Genomic DNA, 22,512 nt, shown 5'->3' on the forward strand with positions numbered 1-22,512 from the left:
TAGTAGTGGCTAGTCCCGATCCGCCGGCGGGCCGTGTTGTGGGCGCTGTCGGATGTAACGGTCGGAAGATAGGGGACGATTGGCCTTGTGGTCTTGTACAAAGTTACTCGTCATCTTCTCAATATCTGCCGGGCGTCACAGAATATCAGATAACTCTCAGCATCGGCAATACGGATATGTTTTCGTAATCCGGGTATGGCCTAGAGCGTCATCGCGTTAATTCCACAACACCAATACCGACGTTTCCGAAACCACTAGCCGATCCACGTCGTCTTCAGAATGGCATTTCATTCCTCGAACAGGAGTTATTTCGAGTGTACGACCCCGGGCATTAATCCCTTGCATGTCCGCATATACGGCATCACGTCCACGCGTACGAGATACTAATGTATTTCTGCACGACGCGCGGTTCATTCTCACGATGAATGTCCAACGCTTTAGCCACCTAGGAAATAATGTTTCGGGCAAAAGAGGGTTTAACTTGAGCAGTTATGGCTTACCAATTAGACTGCGACCAAAGCGGCACCCTAAGAGGCATGCCGAGGTTTTGAACCGATGGAAAGACAGGAAACCTACAATAGTCGTCTTGTTAGGTCACGCAAAATGGCCAATCTATATCAAATCTGATTTAATACACTTATCTGTACTGAGTGTACATGATTTCGTCTGCCTGAAAGCGGCTGCTTATGTCTCGATGTCGACGTGGCCTGCGCTAACAAGTTGTAGTCTCCTGGTTCTAGGTTCAAGACTGCACTCCATCTTTGCCATTCGAATTCTTTTCTTGGGGTCACAGATGCATCAGTCCACGAAGCTCCCTGATTGGCGCTGACTGAAACACTGGTTACTTGCTCGTGGCACCACGCCCACCCCTCCACTGCCACTTCTGCATTTTGGAAGACGGTACCAGGCTCTGGTTTCGTGATCATAGAGTTCACCTCAACCTCCCACACAGGCCGTTTCCTTTTGCCACCAGGATCCGTTGGATCCAACTCGTTATAGAATATGGTAGTATAGGGCCCTTCTGCCCGTTTGTTCCGTAGCGACAACCGGCACAACCATTTCGTCATGTTGGTCCCGAACCAGCCGGGGACAACAAGTCTAACAGGTCCCCCACGCTCCTTGCTGAGTGGTTCCCCGTTCATCTGGTAGGCAACGAGCACCTCTGGACTCATGGCCTTCTCTATCGGCAGATCTTTTTGATAGCGATCTGCCGTAACACCAGCAAACGTGCCATGATCCAGCCCCTCGGACCACACATAGGTCGCTCCAGGAACCGGTTGGGCAAGTGCCAGCAAGTCTGCCAGAGGCACGCCGGTCCATGTCACGTTCCCAATCCTCCATACAGCTTCGGTCGGTGGCTTTGTCGGACTGCCGTAGCACTCATGGAATGCAGTCACGCTCTTGCGAGGTAATTGTAGCAGCTGTTCCAGCGACAAAGCGAAAGACCGCGCCACGAGCCCGTCCACTACCAGAAGCCATTGGGTTTTGTCAACCACAGCGGCGCCCATGTGTATTGTTTGAAACAGCTGTTTGTCGGGCGTTATGAACGCATCCAGGAGGTGAGGTGCTGGTGGGTGTCGGATATAGAACCCCTCGGGGTCGATTGACTGACATGCTTTGCGTTCTTTCTCCTCAGTAGGGGCATAAAGGATACAAAGGGTATCCGTGACCTCAGCCATCATGAAGGCTTGGCTTAATAGGATCTGAAGCGATGCCGATATTGGTTTCATGGAAACATGTTCAAATATGTACACGCCGTACCGAGGATACAGATGTTAATTCAATCGGACATCCGTGAATACGCCTGGAGCGCCAAGGCCAAGAAACAGGCACACAACCCTTCTCGTTGTGGGTTTATTTTTCTTCTGGTGAACCAGCAATCATGTCGATGATCCTTGAAAATGGAGAAATTTTGACATTGGAAAGAGGGGAAACCCAGAGGATTTCTCATAAAATCGGTCCTACCCAAGACTTCAGGTCCGTTACCGCTGGCAGAAAAAAAAAACATCGGTGTTTGCGGTATTTGAAATGGAACAGTATGGCGCTATGCGGGGAAGATTTGGGGATGAGCTAACGTTGTCCGCCAATTCAAATGCATCGGAGACAGAATTAGGCTCCGGACGATCCAACACCATTGCAATTAAAGATACACAATGGATGAGTCAGGGTCCCTGTCGATTGCTAATACGAGCATATATTCATTTATCCTGTAGAATAGTGATCTTGTTAGTAGGGTTACTCGCGGTAACCCATTAATTATACTTCGCGCGCCCTCCGGCCTACAAGACACTAGTCACAATAGGCAGTTTCCTAGTTTGGCGACGGCATCGGCCCGAACCAACTCGACGCAGTCGAACGATTCTTAAATCAAAGTGATCAACGGAATCTTTTTCAAGTTAACTGGAAATTGTCTGCAACCATGTCCAGTCCAATCCGGGTTGCTGCGTGTCACGCATCGCCCATCTTCCTCTCCGCACGGCAAACCACCGACAAGGCCATCTCCCTCATTCACCAAGCCGTTGAACACAAAGCAAATCTCGTCATATTTCCAGAAACATACATTCCAGCCTTCCCGATATGGTCTGCGCTGCGGGCACCAACCGAAAACCATGACCTCTTCAAGCGCATGGCGCAAGAGTCCGTCTACGTTGACGGGGAAGAGATCGATGCCATCCGCTCAACGGCTAAGAAGCTGGACGTGATGGTCAGTGTGGGCTTCTCGGAGAGGGTGCGCTCGAGCAGCGCGACGCTGTTCAACTCCAACATCATCATCGGCAGCGACGGCGAGATCCTCGTCCATCACCGCAAGCTCATGCCAACCTTTTTCGAGAAGCTAACGTGGTCACCTGGCGATGGTTACGGGCTGCGCGTCGCAGATACACCCTTTGGCAAGATTGGGAACCTGATTTGCGGGGAGAACACGAACCCGCTCGCCAGGTACGCGCTCATGGCACAGGGAGAGCAAATTCACATCTCCACGTGGCCGGCGGTTTGGCCAACCAGGATTCCGGCGCCTAGCGCTTCGCAGCCGGATGAGTCTGAAGAAGGTTCTCAAAGCAATTCGAAAGCCAGTGGGTCAAGCGTGGCCAAGGGTGCCAATTACGACAACGTTGCTGCCAACAGGACTCGGGCTGCGGCGCATTGCTTTGAAGCCAAGTGCTTTGGGGTTCTTTGCTCGGGAGTGCTTGGAGAAGATGCCATTAAAGCCGCTGCAGCTGGGTCTAGCCAACCGGATGTCATCAAACAGGCTCTGCAGAACTCACAGCGCGGAGCAACCATGTTCCTGGATCCCGCGGGGACGTTGTTGCCGGGATTCATCATTGACGGGGAGACTACGAACCACAAGCAGGTAGATTATCTGCAAGCGACAGAAGATATTCTGTATGCGGATCTAGATGTCGGAGACTGCATCGAGGGTAAACAGTACCATGATGTAGTTGGTGGTTATCAGCGACTTGATGTGTTTGAACTGAAAGTCGACCGTAGGCGGCGGTCACCTGCGACTTTTACGGGGGATGTCCTGGACATTAGTCTAGATACAACAGGGGCATCAAGTAAATAGAGTCTACTTTATTTGTATCCTAACACACATTTATTGTTATTTCACCAATGGGGAGACTTGTCTTAGCTCACCTGAATGTCTCCCAGTACTAGCATCGCAACGGATACGGTCCAAGGAGTGGCTGTTGTCTCTGTATTCTATGTACCAGTCGCGTAAACCGCATGTATTGAAATCTTTAGTCTTGTTCTGCCCCCTTGGCGCAGAGGGGCATAAAGGTGTACCAACCAGCAAACGCCACAGTCCACGCTGGTGTAGAAGAGGGGCCAAGTATACCTGAGCATAGAGTTGCATACTTGCTCACTTGCTTGGCCAAGACCAACAGAGCCACATTCGCGTGTATAATTTCAGTCCAACGGGGCTATCCCACTGAGGAGGACTAGCCCCATTTTCGCCAAGGGTGGGTTAAAATGGGTAATTCTTGTCTTCACAAGAACAGGGTTAGTCTGCACGCAACGGGATAAACACACTGACTTATCTGTCTACCTCTTACCTGCCTGCCTACTGTAGAATCTCGAAACGTGTAACCATTCACGTGTTGTCCGACTCCTCTCTTTTCTACTTATCATTAAATTAGAGCATATTTTCCTTTCTGCCAGCGTCCTATTCCTACGCCCTTGGTATCCTATACTCCTCAACATGTCACGCCCCGCAGGCTCGCACTACAAAACGAAGGAGGCTAGCGTAGCGTGATGGAGTACGCATCCCGTTCCATATTCTGGTGGATGGCTCTTTCCATTGTCGCCTCGTTCTTCGCTACCATTTGGGCCGCCCACAGGGGGGTGAAACCTACGACCGCGCCTCCGGATGCCTCTCAGAAAGGAGCACCGCGTTCTCCCCCGAAACCAGAGTCATTATATACATGTTAGCCGGCGCCATACTATCTCCGACCGCCCCTGCGACGGATTGTGGCCATCGTATTGTACCTCAGTTTGTTGGTCTTACGGCTGCGTCACTGGCCGGGTTTGGCGGTGTTGTCTTGTTGTTTCAAGTCCAATGTCTCTTTGAGTTAGTGTTGTGCGAGTGCAGGGCGCCTGCCCCAGAAACGCTTATAGGTTAGAATGAGCTCTCTCATCATGTTAAATCTGCATTGTGCCACTAAATTCCGACAAAAGCGATGACAAGTATTATGATTGGAATAAATTCCTAGTTTTTGCAGTGATATAAAGAGTGGTCCTCATGCTCAGCTCAGTACGAAGAAACGTGGCCCTGGCATGCTGAACATCACCTAGTTCTCACGGGCATAATACAGGTTCTCAAAATGAGAAGCAAAAAAGACGGAAAATGACACAATGATGAAATATCTAATTTGAAAATGTTCATTCGCCACCCTTCGATATTTAGTCTCTAAAATCCCATGCTAACCTTAACTGCCCACCTGCTTAGCGCGCTAACATGGTACATGTAAACACTGATCCCAGGGGAGGCCCAGTCCCGGTACATGCACCGCATGGTCAGGAACAGAACCCTGCACACCACTAATTGTGGTGGTTATAGGCCTATCACATGACGATGTTACGGCTTTATTATTCGCCCCTGCATCCCTCATCCCCGAGTTTCACCGAAAGCCGCTCCAAATCACCACCGTCACGTTTGCTCCTCCATCGCATTGGCAGACTCCCGCCACTCCAGCGACGATGAGTCCATACTCTGCCACGCGCTCGACAACCAGCCACTCCAAAATTACCGGAAGCCCCATCGGAAAAGTGGCCCTGACGACGATTGCCTCGCCGTCTAGAAAGAGAAAAGCTGCTTTAGTGGCTGATGATGCATCGCGACCAGCATCTCCAGAGAAGGCGAAGAAACCCAAGACTGCTGGTGGCAATGGCGAGAAGCGACTGCGCCGATTTCGCCCGAAACCGCCCCAATCTTTCCATGAAGTCTACAACCGGGCTGTAACCCAGAGGTTCTAACGTCCTTGAGCGACGGCGGTGCGGCACCGCAGATATTCCAGAGGAGGAGGTCGAGTTGACGGGCTCAACGGGCAACGTTTACACCGTCACAATTGGCCAGACGCCTTCTTGCACCTGCCCGCATTCCTTGAAGGGGAATCAGTGCAAGCACTGGCTCTACGTATGTCTATTCCTATCCCCAATGCATGCCTTTGTCCTAACGATATCCAGGTCATGTCCCGAGTTCTCCGCGCCAAATTCGAGCTTACATACCAACTAGCACTCGTCCCAAGCGAACTTAAGGAAATCTTCGACAATGCCCCGCCCATAGAAACGCCGACCGACGAGTCCAAGGACAATAATCGCAAACCAGTGGAAGGAGATTGCCCCATCTGCTTTTGCGAGTTCGAACCCGAGAGTAAAGAGAGTATTGTATGGTGCAGGGCGGCCTGCGGGCAGAATATTCACAAGGAGTGTTTCGAGACATGGGCTGCGACAAAACGCCGCGGCTACGGCCCAGGCGAGGTGACGTGCCCCTACTGTCGGAGTGTCTGGCAGGGCGACGATGACATGGTAAAAAATATCAAGAAGGGCGGAAAGGTCACCTACGAGGGCTACGTTAACGTCGCCGACCAGCTCGGGATCAGCACACGAAGAGGTTGGTTATCAAAGAGATTTGACTTGCGTTGAAGGTGGCTCTGAAGCTGACTTCCACGTACAGATTACAGCACGTACTCTAGATGGTGGCGCGGCTACTGATAAACACCATTTTGCCAGTTCGCTGAGCTATTAAAAATGGCAATTACACTGACCGCAGTCAGGCACATGTTATACAGAAAGATGTCTGTGCCTATTGGGGGCCCAAAATTCAACTTGGGGATCCTGACATTGGATGTCTGCTAATCAATTGGGGGGCGCTTTCGATGACCTCTATCGGTGGTTTGGCCAGGCATACTCACAGCTCAGCCCCAGAGGCTATGCGGTTTTATACGTGGCCAGAATCGTGTGGCCCCAAGTGGAAAAATGCGCCACCAGAGCGTTTGGTCATCTCAGCCAACTGATCAAGGGTCGGACGTGGTAGCGGCGCGGACACCAGCTCTCCTGGGCCCACGAATCTAAAAATTGCAGCTCCCTTTACAGCGTAATGGTCACGAACGACTATATCAAAACTGGACGGATTAAAAGGGCTTAATTGAAGCAACACCTTGGAGCATCCGAACAACGCCTTAAACCAGTTTCTGCCAATAAATATAGCAAGTTATGGGCAAGTAAGTAAGCAGAAAACACATGAATGCCCTGGGAATTACGAAGAAGTTTCCCGGATGTTCCTACCGAGGAGACCGTCACCTCAAAATCGGGGGAAAAGAAAAACGAATACATGGGTCAATCACTCACGAACCTAACGCACAAACGCTCGAATGCTACCGCTGCCGAAAGTCTCGCCGGTGGCAGCACCCGTGAAAGACACTATAGCAGAGCCGGCGACCGACGCTGTGCCGCTGCCAATCACATGCACTCTGGCGCTGCCCGAAACTTGTACATTGCTGTCGCCGTGGACAATCACGTTCGCACTACCAGACACCGTCACGTTGCCGCCACCTCTGATGACCGTCGTGCCAGAGCCCGAGATGACGACGTTCCCGCCCCGAATAATGTTGTAGCCTGAGCCCGTGATCCTTTGTTCTGCTTTGTGTTCCACCTTCGGCTCGGGCCTTTTTGACGGCCTTTCTCCACGTTGCGGGTGTGACGGGCGTGGCGGACCGGGCGGTAGCGGCTCCGGCATCAGTTGCGGCATTATGGTTGGTTTTGCCCTGCGATGTGGACGAGACGGGCGTGGCAGATCGGGTGGTAGCGGCTTCGGCATCGGTTCCGGCTTTGTGGTCGGCCTTCGTGGCCGCTGCGGGTGAGCAGGCTTCGAGTCCGGCTCCAAGTTGGCTTCAGCGGGGTATATGCGCATAAGGTACTTCTTGTCACCGTCCGAAAGCACGTTCTTCGGATGGACGGGCTTTGCCCCGTTCGTCGTGTCTTGTGTAACCACGGGGTAATGCATGATGGAATGCTGGTCATACGCCGAAAGTGTTACCTGCTTCGAAGAGATCTTGTCGTAGTTCGTGTGCATCTTCTTGGCGTCTCCGTTATACCTGCCGCTCAGTATGGCGTTGAAGTCGAACTTGATGTTGCAGTCCGGGTGGGTATGCTCGTGCTCCATGCCCAAGGCGTGGCCGAATTCGTGCAATATGTCGTGCTGCCGCCACCAGCGCACGTCGTCCCTGTTTCTTATGCCCAACGTGCCCCGGTCGAGGTTCAGCCACATGCTCGCCTTGCCGGGGTTCTTTTCGGCGTTGCGGCCGACCATGCAGCTGCTCACTTCCGAGTCAATGAAGGAGATGCGAATGTCAGATGGACCGGGGTCCTCCGACGAGAGGAACTCGAACCTCATGCCCATGGGCACGGCGTGGTAGTGCTCCCTCACCGTATCCTTGACGACTCGCTTGGACTTTGAGTCGCCGTTGAGGAAGCGGACTTTGAGGCGGCGCTTGTCGCGAGGCCATATGAGGTGGTTCAAAGCCGCTCCGCTGAGCGGAGTTGGGCCACTAGACTTGCTCTTATTCTGGCTTGATTTGCCCTTGTTCGGACGGCTCGCCTCGCTTTGGCAGACGGTGTTGCCGTCCCACTCGTCGTATTCATCGTTATCGTCATCGTCGTCATCGTCGCTGCTCGATGTAGAGCTGGGAGAGCTGGATAGAGTATCGGAGCTTAAGTCGTAAACAAAGTCCCACTCAGCCCGGGAGCTCTTGCGGGGGCGGTGTCGGTGGTAGTGTGAGCTGGAACCACTCATATTAAAAACGAAGGTATTCTGAACGCGAACGTAGAACAGTGTACGGGTTCCGCAAAGCCAAAGAGGGAACACAGCTTCTAGTGCAAATAAGTACGACTATTGGCCTTTTCTTGCCCAAAACAAGAACGTCAAGAAGGCAAAGAGGCTGGGTAGAAGGTGGAAGGCGTGCAGTCTGGCTGGTATGCCCTGCTCCCAGAGCCTGATTTGGGTTCAGCGTTTGGGTTGCATCCCTACCCCTGTTTTCTTGGCGGCTGATGTCCTCCAGGCAGGAATTAACTGCCAAAACGGCCTCGTCTGACGGCCCTCATGGCTGTGCCTTCGTATCACCTATCCCGAGTATCCGTACTGGACACAGCCACCAACTAAACCACAGCATACCCCGAAAGCCCGGAACACAGCACGCCGTCTCGGTATTGTATTGCAGGTTGTCCATAGATGTGTTGTCGAGAGGCCCATATGAATAATTACATTTCATGTTCTGAATTGGATTCTAGCCTAATCGATGCAACCTAGAGCCTGAGGCGAGTAGCCGTGCAGAGTGTCTCTTGGAGCCCATGGGCCCGTTTTCTGGTTGCTCATACTCGGGTTATGGATTTGGTCAGTGTGGCAACATGTATCCGTATTGAAATCTTGTACCACATTTCCTATAATTTATTTCTCAAAAGACACTATATGGACGTCTTGAAAAATAGTCGCGTGCTCATTACGAGCTTGAGGTCAAGTCGTCGTCTCCCACAACCTCGTCATCAAACTGATCTTCAAGAGCCTGCGTTCTATCCTCCACAGAGATATCTTCTTTAGATCTCGGTGCACTGGCTGCTTCGTCATCCGAGTCCGCGTCGTCGGTGTTCGAGTCCCAACCCGAACCTTGCTCTAGGAACTCATGCTGGGGGTGGATCAAGGATACAGACATATGACACTTAAAACAAACATCAAAATCAAGGCAGCTTGAGCACGTGAAGTATGTGCCCGAAACTTGGACCAAACAACAGTCGCAAAAACGGCTATCATGCTTTTGCCCTCTCCTCCTATGTTTGGGATACTTTTTGCTTGGCGACTCTGTCGCCCTGATAAGTCGAGCGATACTGATTCACGCGAGTTGTTAGCCGCTATTGTTTAAGATAGAAACTTGCATCGGAATTCAAAAGGGTGCTGGATTCAAGCTCCAGCACATTTCTCTGGGAAGTGAGCTCCGGCGAGCGTGCGTCTTACTCACCTGTCAGCATGATGAAAGAAAGCAATCTCAGTAGCAGTCCAAGATTTATCTGGAACACGGCCAGATGTATCGGTTCTCGCTCCCTCTGACAGAAGAAAGGATACCACCTCTTCATGATTCGGCGTTCGTCGTTCCTTCCACCCGAAGACCGATGAAGAACGTGCCGCCCAGAGTAACGGGGTCCAACCGTCCATGTCTTCGACGTCGACCCCGATAGCAACTCGTTTGGAGCGTTCCAAAACCTCTTTCACAAGGTCAACTTGCCCACTAAGCACAGCATAGTGAAGAGGGACACGGCCGACAACGTCTCTACATGCGAAATCGGAGTCTGGGATTCCGAGGACCTCTAGCACCTCGAGGGAGTTGTAACTCGCAAGATGAGCCGGCCTTCTACAAAAGGTGTCTTCAACATCCAGAGGGATGTCGCGTTCGAGGAGCCACTTGACAATTTTGGACGAAGCGCTCAAGGCAGAGATAATAATTGGACATCCAAATAAGCCCGTACCAATGTCGGGCCGGGCTCCTTTATCCAAGAGATACCTGACGATCTCTTCTGAACCTTCCTGGTTAATGAAATGCCAGCGAAGTGTAGCTGCCATTAAGGGTGTGCCGTGGTATGCTGTACTTCCGAGACTTATGTCGCAGCCATGCTCAACTAGTAGCTGGACCATAGAGAGTGATGCATGCTGGCAAGCGATATGTAGTGGGCCACGAGCGTCTTCCGAAGGGAGTGTTGCTAGGTCCGAAGGGCTGACATGTTTCGAAAGTAGATAACGGACCACTGTTTCGTTGTCATTCATTACAAAGGTCATGAATGGTGTACTGTTGAACTTGTTGAGCGCTTTGATGTTTGCTTTTGCGTTGATCAAGAGGCGAACAGACTCAATTGGCGTTTTTGAGCTACTATAATGCAGGGGTGTATTGCCAAAGGTGTCCGTAAGGGAGAGATCTGGCCTGTATTCGAGGATGTTCCGAACCAAGAGTGGATTCTCTTCTCGAAAAGCAATAGAGATGAGAGGTATGTTGTTACTGTGTTTGAGATTGACGTCTGCCCCAGCTTCCAGAATTATCGATATTATTTCCGCATGGTTTGACCAGATCGCATGGGCTATCGCCGGTTTGTAACAGTCCAAAGACAGATCTGGGCGAGTTTTTGCTTCGGATAGCATGATTTCAACGGACTTTAGGTAGCCCGCACTCACTGCGTAGGCCAAAGGTGTCCACGACTTTGATTGCGCATTGATATCCGCGCCAGATTCAAGCAGAACCCTGACGGTTTCAGGATGATCCACCGCTTGATATAATGCGGTAGTCTTACTCTCGCTGCAAACCACGTTTACATCTGCATTGGCTTCGGCAAGCATCCGCACAATGGCCTCTAAGCCGTACGTTGCAGCTGTCCACAGAGGAGACCAGCCATCTGAGTCAAGAACGTTGGGGTCAGCACCTAGTGAGATGAAAAGCTTAACCATCTCGGCGCTCCTGGAGAATACTGCGACATGAACTATTTGCGGTCAGCATTGTTAAAATGTAGTTTCGCCGTAGATTGGGTACATACGTGGCGTACGCTGCCAACCATTCCCTCGAATCTCTTTTGCCTCGATGTTGGCTTTATGATCGATGAGTAGCTTGACTATATCTAGGTTTTTGCTCCAAACGGCCTGAATCAACGGTAACTGTGACCCTTCAGGTGCCAGATCTGGATCAGCCCCGTATTCTAGCAGGAGTCTGCAGAGGTCCTTTCTGTTGGTGCGAATGGCCCCCATCAACGCGGTTTCGTTCTCCCGACCGCGTGTGTTTGGATCTGCCTTGAAACGAAGCAAAACTTTCGCAGTTTTGAAATTCCCTCTTCTTACGGCGAGGCACAGTGGTTGATTTTCCTTGTCGGCAGGGATGTATTCCTGGAAGCTCTTGTGTTGAAGTAGTGCTTCGCCTGACGCCACGTTTCCCCATTGACACGCATTGTGCAAAGGAGTCCAACTAAAGTCATTCTCATAATCGACCGCAGCCCCATGCTCAAGTAGTAGTGAAACCACATCATGTGCCCTAGTACTACCGGCTGCCATGTGCAATGGCGTACGACCCCTTAGATCCTGCGCGTCGATACGTGCTCCACCAGCTATGAGTCGCTCCGCCGCGCCTGCTTGGCCGCAACGAGCAGCGCGGTGCAGGGGTAAAATCAACTCGTTATTCAGCCTTCCTGGGGCATTTGGATCCGCACCCAGAGATAAAAGCTTCTCAACGACGTCATCCAGCCCTACCATGGATGCCTGGTCGAGGGCCATTGCCATCCAATGCACCGGGCCATACGTATCCCGAGATTCTGAGCCGTCCTTGTCAGAGGCCTGCTGCAGTGATTCTGCATCAGGCTTATTTTCGCACTGAATATTTTTGTCGCCCTCTGATACAGATTTTCCTGCTGTCTGGCCATCTTCGTGCTGGGGCTCGAGTTTCTCTTTATTCGATGACTCTCCTTGAAGTACGTCTTGCATATTACCCTGACGATACAGTGAGTTGCGAGGGTTTCGGATGCTCAATATGAGCTCTTGCAAGATTTCACCATGTCCGCGAAGAGACGCAGCAGTAACTGCTTCGTGAAGATGGCAGTCGTTGAAGTCTAGGCCCAAAGGATATGACTCGAGGATAATCCGTAGGGTGACGAGTTCGCCCATTCTAGACGATTCAACCAGCGCCTGACCTTTTGCTTCAAGGGTACCATGTTTTGTCGAGAGTAGAGAACTGACGATGTCCTCAAGTCCGAAATGTGCTGCAACAGGGAGCTGATCATGTCTGGTTGTGATTGGTGTGGTTTTGGTGGTTGAAAACAATGCGTAAGCGTCCATCCAGCGCCCAAAAGTCGGTTGATGTTCGAAAACCGTTTCCAAAATCTTCAGATCCTCGAGACGGCCTGCTCTCTTCCAATGGGCAGTCCAAAACTCTGTTACGTAAGGAAGTTGTGCAGCCCAAAATTCCACTGAGTCGGATGGGCCAAACTCTTTGCACAGATGTGCCAGACATATCTTGAGGATGTCGAGGTGCCGGTCACTTTCTGTCTTGGGTTTATACCATGACTTGTTCGCCTCAGACCCAGCCAGAAGCCAGTGGCGAATGGCCGAGTGGCTGAACTGTACCTCATCATGGGTTACGTTAAGCATGCCGCCGAAATACTCAAGTATTCCTTTGAGGGAGACCCAGTCATGCTTCTCCTGTTCATATGCATGCGTTGCGACCTTGGGGTCGAGACACAGTTCTGATATGTAGGAGAATTCGAATGTTCGAAGCGGTCGAAATGACGAGAGCATATAAGACATCAGTCTCTGAGCCCATAGCCGGCGTTCATGTGGAATCTCGGTCATGATGTATTCGAAGATCGATTCTGGCCCAGTGCCGTTTGGCGGAGTCAGCAGACGGGGCAGTGACTTTAGAGGGTCTCTGTTGCGTTCAAGTAACCCGCTTAGCAATGAAACCAGCTCATGGTCCATCGTATGGCGAGAAACAAAGTCTGTTATTTTGTTCTGAAAACTGTTTGTATCGAAACGATGGTTTTGCTGCATCAGCATAGATACCTCAAAGTCCACTTGAATGGATATTCGACTGGGAAGAGTGTAATCAATCGAAGCAACTAAATCCGTGGGAAACTTTGACAATTCGTCAACAATCTGTCTATCTCTGCTTGTTCCTTTGGTTGTGATTATGACAACTTTGAGGGCGGACTCAGTCGTCGTGACATATTGCCGGAGGCGCGACAAAAACCGAAGAGATGACTCGTCACACTCATCGAGGCACCCTAAAATGTGTATGCTGTTCAAAACATCTATATCTAAGGTTAGCAACTCCTATCATGATTCGTTAAAATGGTTAAAACTTGCTAGAGAAGACCATAAGGTACTCCCAATCGCAAATAAGTTCCTCTTGAGTCCACTGCTCCAGCCCAGAATTAAGTGCAAGAACTCGATCCATTGATGCTCCAAGTGTATTCGTCCGATTGAAGATGATCTGGATAATAAATCTTTCGAGCATGTTTGTAACAGTGCTAAACCGGATGTCTTGTGCGTTGAAGCGGAAGTAAAGCAGCAGGTCGTCGGTTGTTCTAGCCTCCCGGAGATAGTTTTGTACCTTCTCTGAGACAGAACTAGCGCCAGAGGGGCACTGTATATGGATAATCTGGCTAGACTCCTTTTGGGCCAAGTTCTCAAGTTCCGAGATATTGAAGAATCCATGTCCCTCTAGAGAAGGATATATAGGCGATGCTCTCCTGAGTCTCTGCCGGAGGACGTCAAAAGACTCGTTAGACATATCACCCCCTGAAACACTTGGTTAGACGAAATTATGATGAAGCTTGAAGGTTACACGTACCAAGCCAATCGGAGTTACTTATATTTTGAAGAGGAGAACTGCTGGTCACTGGTAGTTCGAGATGTGACTTTGAGATGAGCTCTTGGACCTCGAGGGAAGTGCCCATAGTTGCAGTAAAACGATCAAAAACCTTCAGAATTATAAGCAATCAGTCTTATATGAAAGAATTTGGTTTTATATGAAAAAGATCTCACGAACCATTTGCTGCAAATCTTCATGAGTTGAAATCATGTTGACAAAGCATGCTTGAGATAACAGTTTGGTATGTATGAACGCGCCGTTAATACCGATGATTGTCTTGGAGAGGCTATTTACAAGCCTAACCAAACGACCCTCTGGGTAGTAGTTTGGCTTCAGAGATAGAAGACGAATTACTTGCTCCTCCAAGGTGTCGGTGGTAATGTGCCTGTGAGGGTAGCCAAAAAAGACCTAAAGACGGCATGTTACAACAATCCACCAAACCTAAGTAGCCATTCAAGGAAAAAAAAACTTACAACCGCCCGGGTATGGTGCAGAATATCAGCATATTCACTGTTTTCACGGCTGGCTAAGATCAATGCCTAATATGGTAAGCGAATTAGTCAAGCTTGAGGGCGGAGAATCGCCATATATCATGTCCTTACCGCTTTGACGATCAGCCCCCCCATGTCGTGCGAAATGAAGTATATTGGCCGCCTTTCAGCCTATTCCGAAGAGATAGTTAGTTATACTCGATGACGGGTGTTGGTGGCCAATCTGATGTTTCGTATGAGACAAACCTGTATTTCTGGAGTGCGAAGCCCATGGAGTCTCTCCAGTAAGACTCTCGCTTCCGCGTAAATGCCCCGAAACGTGAAGCAGGCCCCAGACGCGTCACCAGAGTCATATCCATAAAGAATAACTCTCCCATGTTTGGACTTGTCGGAGAAGATCTTTGAAAGCCAAAGGGTGTTCTCAGAGCTGGGCTCCGGTGCCTTCCAAGAATTCCTACTTTGGCCGTGGAGTCCATGAATTCCCACAACGCTTGACAGTTGAGATTGATAGTCAGGACAAGAACTTGCGATGCAGAATGGCTGATGCATCGTGCAGGATACTCACTCGTAAGCGGGTTTTTCGTCGCTTTCGCCAAGGTCAGGATTGTCGATTTCCACCCCGATTTTGTGAGGCTCTATTTCGGGGACTGGCTCTGAGTCCTCATGGTTACGGCTTTGAGAACCGTTTTGCTGGTATGCTTTATCGCCTTGATTATCCACCACATCACCTAAGGCCACGAGGGCCACCTCGTTATCACGGTGTTCTCCTTCATTCAGATTCTCCTCCGTCGAGTCGTTCATGATTGCCACTGCCGAGAAACAACACTCCAGACGATTCCTGAGCAAATCGGCACGTCGTGGCAGGACAAATTGCTATGGGAAATGATGGATGACGATACATCTGCGGCACTGTTGGACTAGAGCCCGAGCAGACTACTAGGCTTACGTGTGGGGCTGAGTTTTCATTGAGGGTTGCATGGTGCTGACTGCAGGATCAGGTCGTGACTTCGGCTACGCTGAGGCAAAAGCAGAAGCGAAAAATTATTATGTATTTCCAAAGTACCCAGAACTCGAATGGAAATCAAGCAGTTTTCGGTACTTCTTTGATTGTTGGCCAGGTCTTAATAAATCTGGTTGGCGAAAAGGATAAAACTAGGAGTCATTCTAGATTACCCCGGACCCCATTACTCCTTGTTTTTGTTAACAAAAGAAACCTCAGGGCCCATCTGCGCTTCACAGAGCGAGTACAGATCAATGCTGCCTAAATTTTGGGTCCCATGGCTCCTACCTCTTCTTGGTTTCTTGGCCATCATCTTGGGGTTGAACAGAATCGGGTCATCCAACGGTATCTTTGCAAACATTTGCTCCAGGCCAGACACGAAGTCCACATGAGCCTCAAGAGTGACCGTTGCATTGAACGGCTCGTTGTCTTCGCGGCGCAAGAGGACTGCAACTTTGACCATGTCCGGAACCCCGGTCTCCCTTCGCTTGTTTTCGTGCAGGTTCCACGCCGCTACAGTCGATTCTCCCGAGTTAATGCCCCTGCCTAGGTTGATGCTGCCGGTGACGGTAGTGGCATCCTGGACATCCCTGCTTATGGTTTTCTCCAACTTGGCTGCTCCGCCGGCCTCTAGGAAAGGCACTCCCGCAACTCCTACATTCAGCTCACCGCCCTTCGTAATCGATTCATGGTCGATGGTGGTCGCCACGGCGCATCTCCCCTCAGGAGCAATTGCTTCAACGATCGGGGCGCTTCCATTCTTTCCTACGGCCAGAAACTCGATGTTGACCCGAGCTCGCGTAACCCTTCTCGAATTCTTCTGTGGGTCAAATCGAAAGCGGAAGACTAGCAGTGTTGCTTCGTCTCCGCTGTCGTCATCGTAGGTTCCGTGGGTTACGTCTGTCAACTCGACATAGGTGTGGATGTTGCCCTGCGTGCGCTCAATGATGTTGCGTCGTTCCCAGTCTTCCGTCGAAACATTTTCAGTGCGAAAAGTGCTGTCCTCGCCGACGACGTATTCGCCGAGAGGTACGTCCAGTGAGATGAGAGGTTCACTCATGGTGATAATGAGTTTTAATATCGGGACTATAATCCTTTGGTTGCTATGACCGGGATGTGGTCTTGGACGGAAATATTACAAGGCACCTGGTGGAAGTGTTTCGTTCATAAACATAGAGGGAATCGGATTGAACCAAGATGCTGGGGTTATATCTGGTATTTCAAGGCTCCATCTGGCCTTGATTCCTTCTGTTTTGTCCTACTTCTACTCGATTGACCGCCCGATCAGGCTGCGCGATTGGCTGGTACCAGCTACTTTCAAGGTACTTTCCCAGTTTGAGATGCAATTTTAGCCTAGACACCCTGCCACCAAAACGAGCAGCCAAAGTAAGCAAATGTAACGCCACCAAAGATGCAGAATGATTTATTGCTGACGCATGATACAGCCGAGAGCCATAATCGCACCAGGGCTCATGCATTGCGCTCTTGGCAAGTGGCTGGCTAGTGGTGTGCTTCACAAGGCTGTGATCAAGTAGTCTTCTGCTGGGCGTAGCCTGCCCAAAGAGCAACGTTAAAACTTTCATTTTTACAGAAATATCCAATTTTCAAAGGTTTAGTCTCCGTATTTCATCAGTCACGTCGTTCTTTTATCACCTAAGTACAAGATGCCGATGAGTTTATTGGTTGCATCGAACCCCAGGGTCTTCGACATGATTGATCATGACCCCGGAGACTCGGTGCCTGTCCCAGCAAAAGACGACGATGACGACTACGCCTTGGACGATGAAGATGTTTTTGACGTATCGGCAACTACTCTCTCTGGGCCCAGCGAGGATCACATCAGAATCCAGTTCGAAAACGACATTGAAGCCGCAAAAGCGCTCTGCCAGTCGCAGAAATTCAAAGCCGCGGGTGTCGACGACCAGAAAGAACAGATACTGGAGTTTGTTGTTGCGCGGAAATCGCAGTGGCTTGATGTGACCACTCGGGATGGACGCAACTTCTTGCACCACCTGGCATATTATGACTACAGACGTCACACTTTTGCCGGTTTGCAGTGGCTCATGGCGCGAGCTATCTTGATACTGCCCAATTTGATGGGCGCAATGGACAACAAGAAGCGTACACCCTTGACCGCCGGGCTTGTCGAGGGCAACGAGATGTTCACTTATTCTGCATGCAGAAATCAAAACAAGAAGAGGCAGCAATTTTTTACCACCGCCCTACTCAGCGAGTGTAAGGATCATGATAACGATCGTGAGCCCACTTGCCTTCACGCCGCCTTAACATGCCAATTTGCCGACGAGAAGTCCCGGGCAGTCACGGTTAAGAACATATGCAGCTTCGTCCCTGAAAGCATGTTTACCGTCACCGACTTCAAGGGTCGCACCCCGCTTCACATCGCCGTTGAATATGAAAGATGCTGCAAATACCAAGTCGGAATTGTCAGCGAGCTACTGGAACGAGGACCAAAAGCATTGGATAACACGATAACTTCCTACGGAAATAATCTGTCTGTCTATCAATATCATGGAAACTCTCGGAAACTAGCGGAGGCTAGGAAAAAGGCCAGCGCCAGCCAACAGATTCAAAAGGAAATATCCCGAGTTGTCGAAAAGAACCGAAAAGACAACATGCCGGAGGCCAATGCGGCCAACGCAGAAGCCAAAATGATAGCACCAAAGGTTGAAAGAGGGAGAATGGGACCTCCACCCGTGCCGAGGGATCTGGTAGAATTCAACAACCCTGGGATCCAACGGCAGGATTCAGTAAAGCAGCCTACAACACCCAAGGGCATGGAACCTCCTAGAACGATACTGAGCAGTCAAGAAAGAAACGCGTCCGTCGGCCCTGTATCGCGAATACCACACGCAATCCCTGCAGCGGGGCGGACTTCACTGGAAGCAGAGCAGATACAAGCCTCCCATGATATTGCAGAACTGCTTAAGATCCACTATCTCCGCCTTTTCACACCAGACCTTATTTCCCACTCATTAAAGGTTCCAGATGAGAGAGGTATGATATAATCGTCCAGCGCTGCGGTTCTTCTGCCTGCTTATACAGAATAGACAAGGAACTTTGGTTCGATTTTGGTCCCAGTCCACGAAAGGGGCTGAGCCAAAAAGACTTCAAAAGGCATTTTGGCCATTTAGTATTTGACACAGCGTTGCAATACGTAGCGTTTCCTGATATTCGTCTAGTAGATGAGGAGGACCAAGCTCCAGACATGCGACACCAGGGTCGCAAGGTATGTTTGACTCGATTACAGGTTGAAGTTTCTGTTCAATGTGATCTAAGATTCGTAGGACATGGAGTTCTTTTTTGGATGGCTGGCAGAAAAGGGTGTAAAGCGTATAATCAAAGTAAGTGGTGATCACCACAAACAACAATACTTAGTCTTCAGTGTTTTGACGACGTTACAGGTAATAGTGGATGATCGCAATTTCCCTGCTCACAGTGACGAAGCCATTGAGAATTCTCTAAGGCCATTTGTAGGGACCAAAACCGTGAGCTCTGTGACCGAATTTCAATGCTTACTGTTTCCTGTCAGGACGTTGAAATACTCGACTGGCGAAGAACAGACCTGGACCCTGTCTCTCTTGCTCATGTTGGCAAGTGTTTGCAGGAGGTTCACTTACATTGGAGTGGGAAGAATACAGTATTGCGCGCATGGTCAGAAAAAGAAGGCCTAGCTTTGATACCAACGTTGAAGGAAATCCACCTAACCCAGACTGAGGTACCTACCGAAATAGCCTCCAAGATGTATGCACCTTACTAAAATGATTCATGTTTCAGGGTCTGGATTCGGATACAAGAACCAGAGAGAACTTGGACGCCTTTACGAGGAGACTCCACGACAACTGGCCATGCGAAAACAAACCTCGAATCTTTTATCCGAAGACCAATGGCGGGCGTCTTCGAACCTCGATGGAACAAAACGATTCCCAGTTCAACCAGCAGCATGAGCGACCGGTTGATTTGCACAAGTGGATGCAATGCATGGAGGAATTTGCGTACCGTTTCAATCAAATACGCGAGGTTCGAACAAGCAGTACCAACGACCCTTCTCTGGCCCGCGTTGACGTTGCCCTGATTGACGATGGGGTTGATATCACTCATCCTGACTTTAGGGGGATCAAGTTTGAGGGCAAGAGTTTTCATTCTTACCAAGACGGCCTAACGCGGCGCGTGTCCCCCTTCTGGACCTCATCTTCGAGCCACGGAACGCTGATGGCAAGGTTAATACACCGAATCTGCCCCAGCGCCAATATTCATATTATCAAGTTACAGACTTTCAAGGCCGAGGGTTCCTCCAGGCTTCAGATTAAGCCTGACAGTGCCATAAAAGTGAGTGGCTATTCTATACTGCACCGTGGTCCTGCTTCCAATCATCTCTGACCTCGACTCAAGGGCATCCGATATGCAGCAGAAAAGGGAGTCCACATTATATCAATGTCTTGGACTATGAAGCCGCCGGAAGATCCCCTCGAGTTTGACAAAGCAATTCATACGGCGCTCATGGAGAAAGGGATACTGATGTTCTGCGCGGCAAGCGACCAAGGCAAGTCAGCCGACTTGACATATCCACACAGCAGCAACCCAAACAGCTTTAGGATCGGTGCAGCCAAGATTACAGGTGCCGTCCGCAGTAACGTCGGGGATGAGAACGAGCTGAGCTATATCTTCCCTGGCCACGAAGTGGTTATTGACCGCGACGCATACGAAAATCAACTCGAGAAATTCGACGGCCACTCCGGTAGCTCCGTGGCGAACGCCCTTGCCGCCGGTCTGGCGGCTCTCATCATCGAGTGCGTCAGGTTGGGCGTTATCCATAGCAACAATAGGAAAGAGCACGACCCAAACGTTGCGATACGGAGGGACGACTTGGCCAAAATCAGGGAACGCAAGCAGATGCAGCATGCCTTCTCGTCAATAGGAACTAGCCGCAACACAGACCATAAGTACATCGAGGTGTGGAAAACATTTAGAGACGAAGCGGAGAAGTTGAAGAGCAGCGAGGGGGTCAGTGAGACTCAGCTGGAGATTATTGCAGCCTTGGCTAGAAGGTTTCTGCGGAAGTAATGTAAAGGCAGAATTAAATGTACATAAAGTAGCCGAAATGTCTGAGATTATAGATCTAATGGGTACCGCAGCGGTGGTCTGTGACGACAACGTCCAACGAGACCACCAAATATTGGAGGCTTATAATTTAATGCGGGAGGATCTAAGTAACTGTTGGTATCACAGGATACCCGTACCGATGGTATTTCAAGCGTAAGCAACGAAAGGTCAAAACTGGTACTGTATTCTGGTGTGTATATGTGAAAAGTAGGTAGGTTGGCAGCAGCAGCAGTAGTGATGATATCGCTGTTAGCAGCCCGGATGAATACGTCTCCTGCCAATCTAACTTGGTTGAACTCGCTCATCAATTTCAATCATTTGCACATGGTCATTTCAGTCTTCCTTACATACCTGTACAGTTAAAAGCGTCAACTCACGGCAGTATAGTACAAGTTACAGCTCTAATAAAAATTTGGTCTTACATTTTGAAAACAGTCTGTGTTACCAGAGTTTCAAACAAAATATTCAAACCCTGGTGAATGTCTAGAATTCGCATTCCGCATCTGGCGGTGGCGCAACCGTGAGCCATCCGGTAGTGTATCCGGGTAACCCTGTCTTGAGCAGCTCGACGCGGGCCCTGTCCCAGAACATGAACCCCAGCCAGCGCCACCGTTCCAGCTTCTGCCTCATCCAAATACGCTGGCGGCCTGTGGTACTCTCTTGCCCTTCTGGCAGCACCTCCCGACGCGCGTGTCTCCCCCATCGCTGACAGTCAAGCCCCCCATGTGCGTCGACCCACGCGAACGGCGGAGCGGCACTGTCATGGTCGTCGGCAGGCACCAGCGGCGGCATCGCATCCTCGCGCCGGTACAGCTCGTCACGGACCCCCCAGCATTCCTCGGCTACGCGATCGGACCCTACTTGGACCGGTAGCGGCCCCGCGATGAGGAAGTTGAAGCGTGCCGAAATCGTCATCCATCCCGGCTGCATGCGGCGCGGTGCCTCTCCTCCGGCCAGTACTGGCGGGTCTGCAGCCACGCGGGCGCGCTCCGCAACAAGCGTGAGGTGCAGGGCATCGAGATCGCAAAGCGCTGCGTCCTTTTCTACCTGTGACTGTGGCTTTACCCAGCTTGATCTCGCCGGGTCGGCCCGTTTTTTGGAGTAGGGAAACGCGCACGACAGCATGTGGCATAAGAAGGAGTGGCAGTCAGCCAGCTGCTGCGTCTCCCAGGGTCTCAGGAGGCTGAAAAACTTGTGGACCACTGCGGCGTGGCGTGGCAGAGAGTTGCCGCACTCGATGCGGGCTAGGAACTGGTGCCGGAGCAGGGCCTGCGCGAGGCGCCGCCGCTCGTTGGCCGTCAGCGGGCCAGCGGCGTCCGGGTTTATCTTGCGCAACTCAGGGAGCCTGGACTCTGCGAACTCGTCGATAAAGAACTGCACGCTGCGGTTCGCCCGGACGAGCGCTACGACCATGTCTGCGGGAAGGCCCTTTGCCGACGCCAGCCCCCCATCACCGTGGGGCAGCGCCTTGTATCGTTGGATTGCTCGGTCGGTCTCCTCGTAATCTGCTGCTCCTCGGTATTTAACCTTGGCGGGTGTTATCAGTGTTGCGGCGACGCCGTCCCGTAGCGCGGGGCCAAGATCCCTAGCTACAATGCTGACCAACACTGCCCGCTTAGCCGAGGAGAAGGCCCTATAGATCACAGGAGAGGCGCGAATAAAGGCGTAGAGGTCGACCGTCGAGCACGCGGCGGAAAGGATTGCCAACAGTGCGTCGTTGGGCAGGGATTCGAGCGGGGAGGTTGGCGGCGACCGCTGTTTCTCGCTGGTGCCTGCGTCTGTAGGGGTCTGCTCACATAACGTCTGATCCATCATGCGAAGTATGCAAGTCAAAGGGCGTGCCCCGCCGCGGTGGTGGAATATTAAAATTCTTGTGAAACTTAGCTAGCCAATGCCAGATTGCAATATCGAAGGGAGGGAGGTAACTGATATTATTAGGTTGAGGTTGTCAAACAAGAGAGAAATACAGAGCACTATAAACCACCAGCCCTGCCAGGCTGGCTGTTATAACAGGGGT

General features: G+C 50.9%; 7 protein-coding genes across 7 annotated transcripts; 2 read left to right on the forward strand and 5 right to left on the reverse strand.

Moving 5' to 3' along the window:
• Positions 1–527: 527 nt before the first annotated feature.
• Positions 528–1,679, reverse strand: EsH8_VIII_000983 (Oxidoreductase, molybdopterin-binding domain-containing protein; the record flags this gene model as incomplete). The annotated part of the gene is made up of 2 exons (XM_083270025.1): positions 528–572; positions 636–1,679. 2 exons carry the CDS (start codon positions 1,677–1,679, stop codon positions 528–530), a joined length of 1,089 nt encoding a protein of 362 aa, XP_083129793.1.
• Positions 1,680–2,419: 740 nt separating this feature from the next.
• Positions 2,420–6,210, forward strand: EsH8_VIII_000984 (carbon-nitrogen hydrolase; the record flags this gene model as incomplete). Its single annotated transcript, XM_083270026.1, has 4 exons — positions 2,420–3,381; positions 5,464–5,632; positions 5,683–6,109; positions 6,173–6,210. 4 exons carry the CDS (start codon positions 2,420–2,422, stop codon positions 6,208–6,210), a joined length of 1,596 nt encoding a protein of 531 aa, XP_083129794.1.
• A 640-nt stretch (positions 6,211–6,850) lies between these two features.
• EsH8_VIII_000985 (uncharacterized protein) lies at positions 6,851–8,290 on the reverse strand (the record flags this gene model as incomplete). Its single annotated transcript, XM_083270027.1, has 1 exon — positions 6,851–8,290. The coding sequence occupies one exon, from the start codon at positions 8,288–8,290 to the stop codon at positions 6,851–6,853; it is 1,440 nt and encodes a 479-aa protein (XP_083129795.1).
• A 2,739-nt stretch (positions 8,291–11,029) lies between these two features.
• Positions 11,030–12,862, reverse strand: EsH8_VIII_000986 (ankyrin repeat-containing domain protein; the record flags this gene model as incomplete). Its single annotated transcript, XM_083270028.1, has 2 exons — positions 11,030–12,179; positions 12,333–12,862. 2 exons carry the CDS (start codon positions 12,860–12,862, stop codon positions 11,030–11,032), a joined length of 1,680 nt encoding a protein of 559 aa, XP_083129796.1.
• A 2,696-nt stretch (positions 12,863–15,558) lies between these two features.
• On the reverse strand, positions 15,559–16,434 carry EsH8_VIII_000987 (uncharacterized protein; the record flags this gene model as incomplete). Its single annotated transcript, XM_083270029.1, has 1 exon — positions 15,559–16,434. The coding sequence occupies one exon, from the start codon at positions 16,432–16,434 to the stop codon at positions 15,559–15,561; it is 876 nt and encodes a 291-aa protein (XP_083129797.1).
• Positions 16,435–17,038: 604 nt separating this feature from the next.
• EsH8_VIII_000988 (S8 family peptidase) lies at positions 17,039–20,456 on the forward strand (the record flags this gene model as incomplete). The annotated part of the gene is made up of 7 exons (XM_083270030.1): positions 17,039–18,389; positions 18,443–18,621; positions 18,680–18,736; positions 18,797–18,865; positions 18,925–19,110; positions 19,170–19,721; positions 19,785–20,456. 7 exons carry the CDS (start codon positions 17,039–17,041, stop codon positions 20,454–20,456), a joined length of 3,066 nt encoding a protein of 1,021 aa, XP_083129798.1.
• Positions 20,457–20,978: 522 nt separating this feature from the next.
• EsH8_VIII_000989 (uncharacterized protein) lies at positions 20,979–22,307 on the reverse strand (the record flags this gene model as incomplete). Its single annotated transcript, XM_083270031.1, has 1 exon — positions 20,979–22,307. The coding sequence occupies one exon, from the start codon at positions 22,305–22,307 to the stop codon at positions 20,979–20,981; it is 1,329 nt and encodes a 442-aa protein (XP_083129799.1).
• Positions 22,308–22,512: the final 205 nt, after the last annotated feature.

Source organism: Colletotrichum jinshuiense, chromosome 8 (genome assembly GCF_051148585.1).
Source record: "Colletotrichum jinshuiense chromosome 8, complete sequence".
NCBI classification, from domain to species: domain Eukaryota; kingdom Fungi; phylum Ascomycota; class Sordariomycetes; order Glomerellales; family Glomerellaceae; genus Colletotrichum; species Colletotrichum jinshuiense.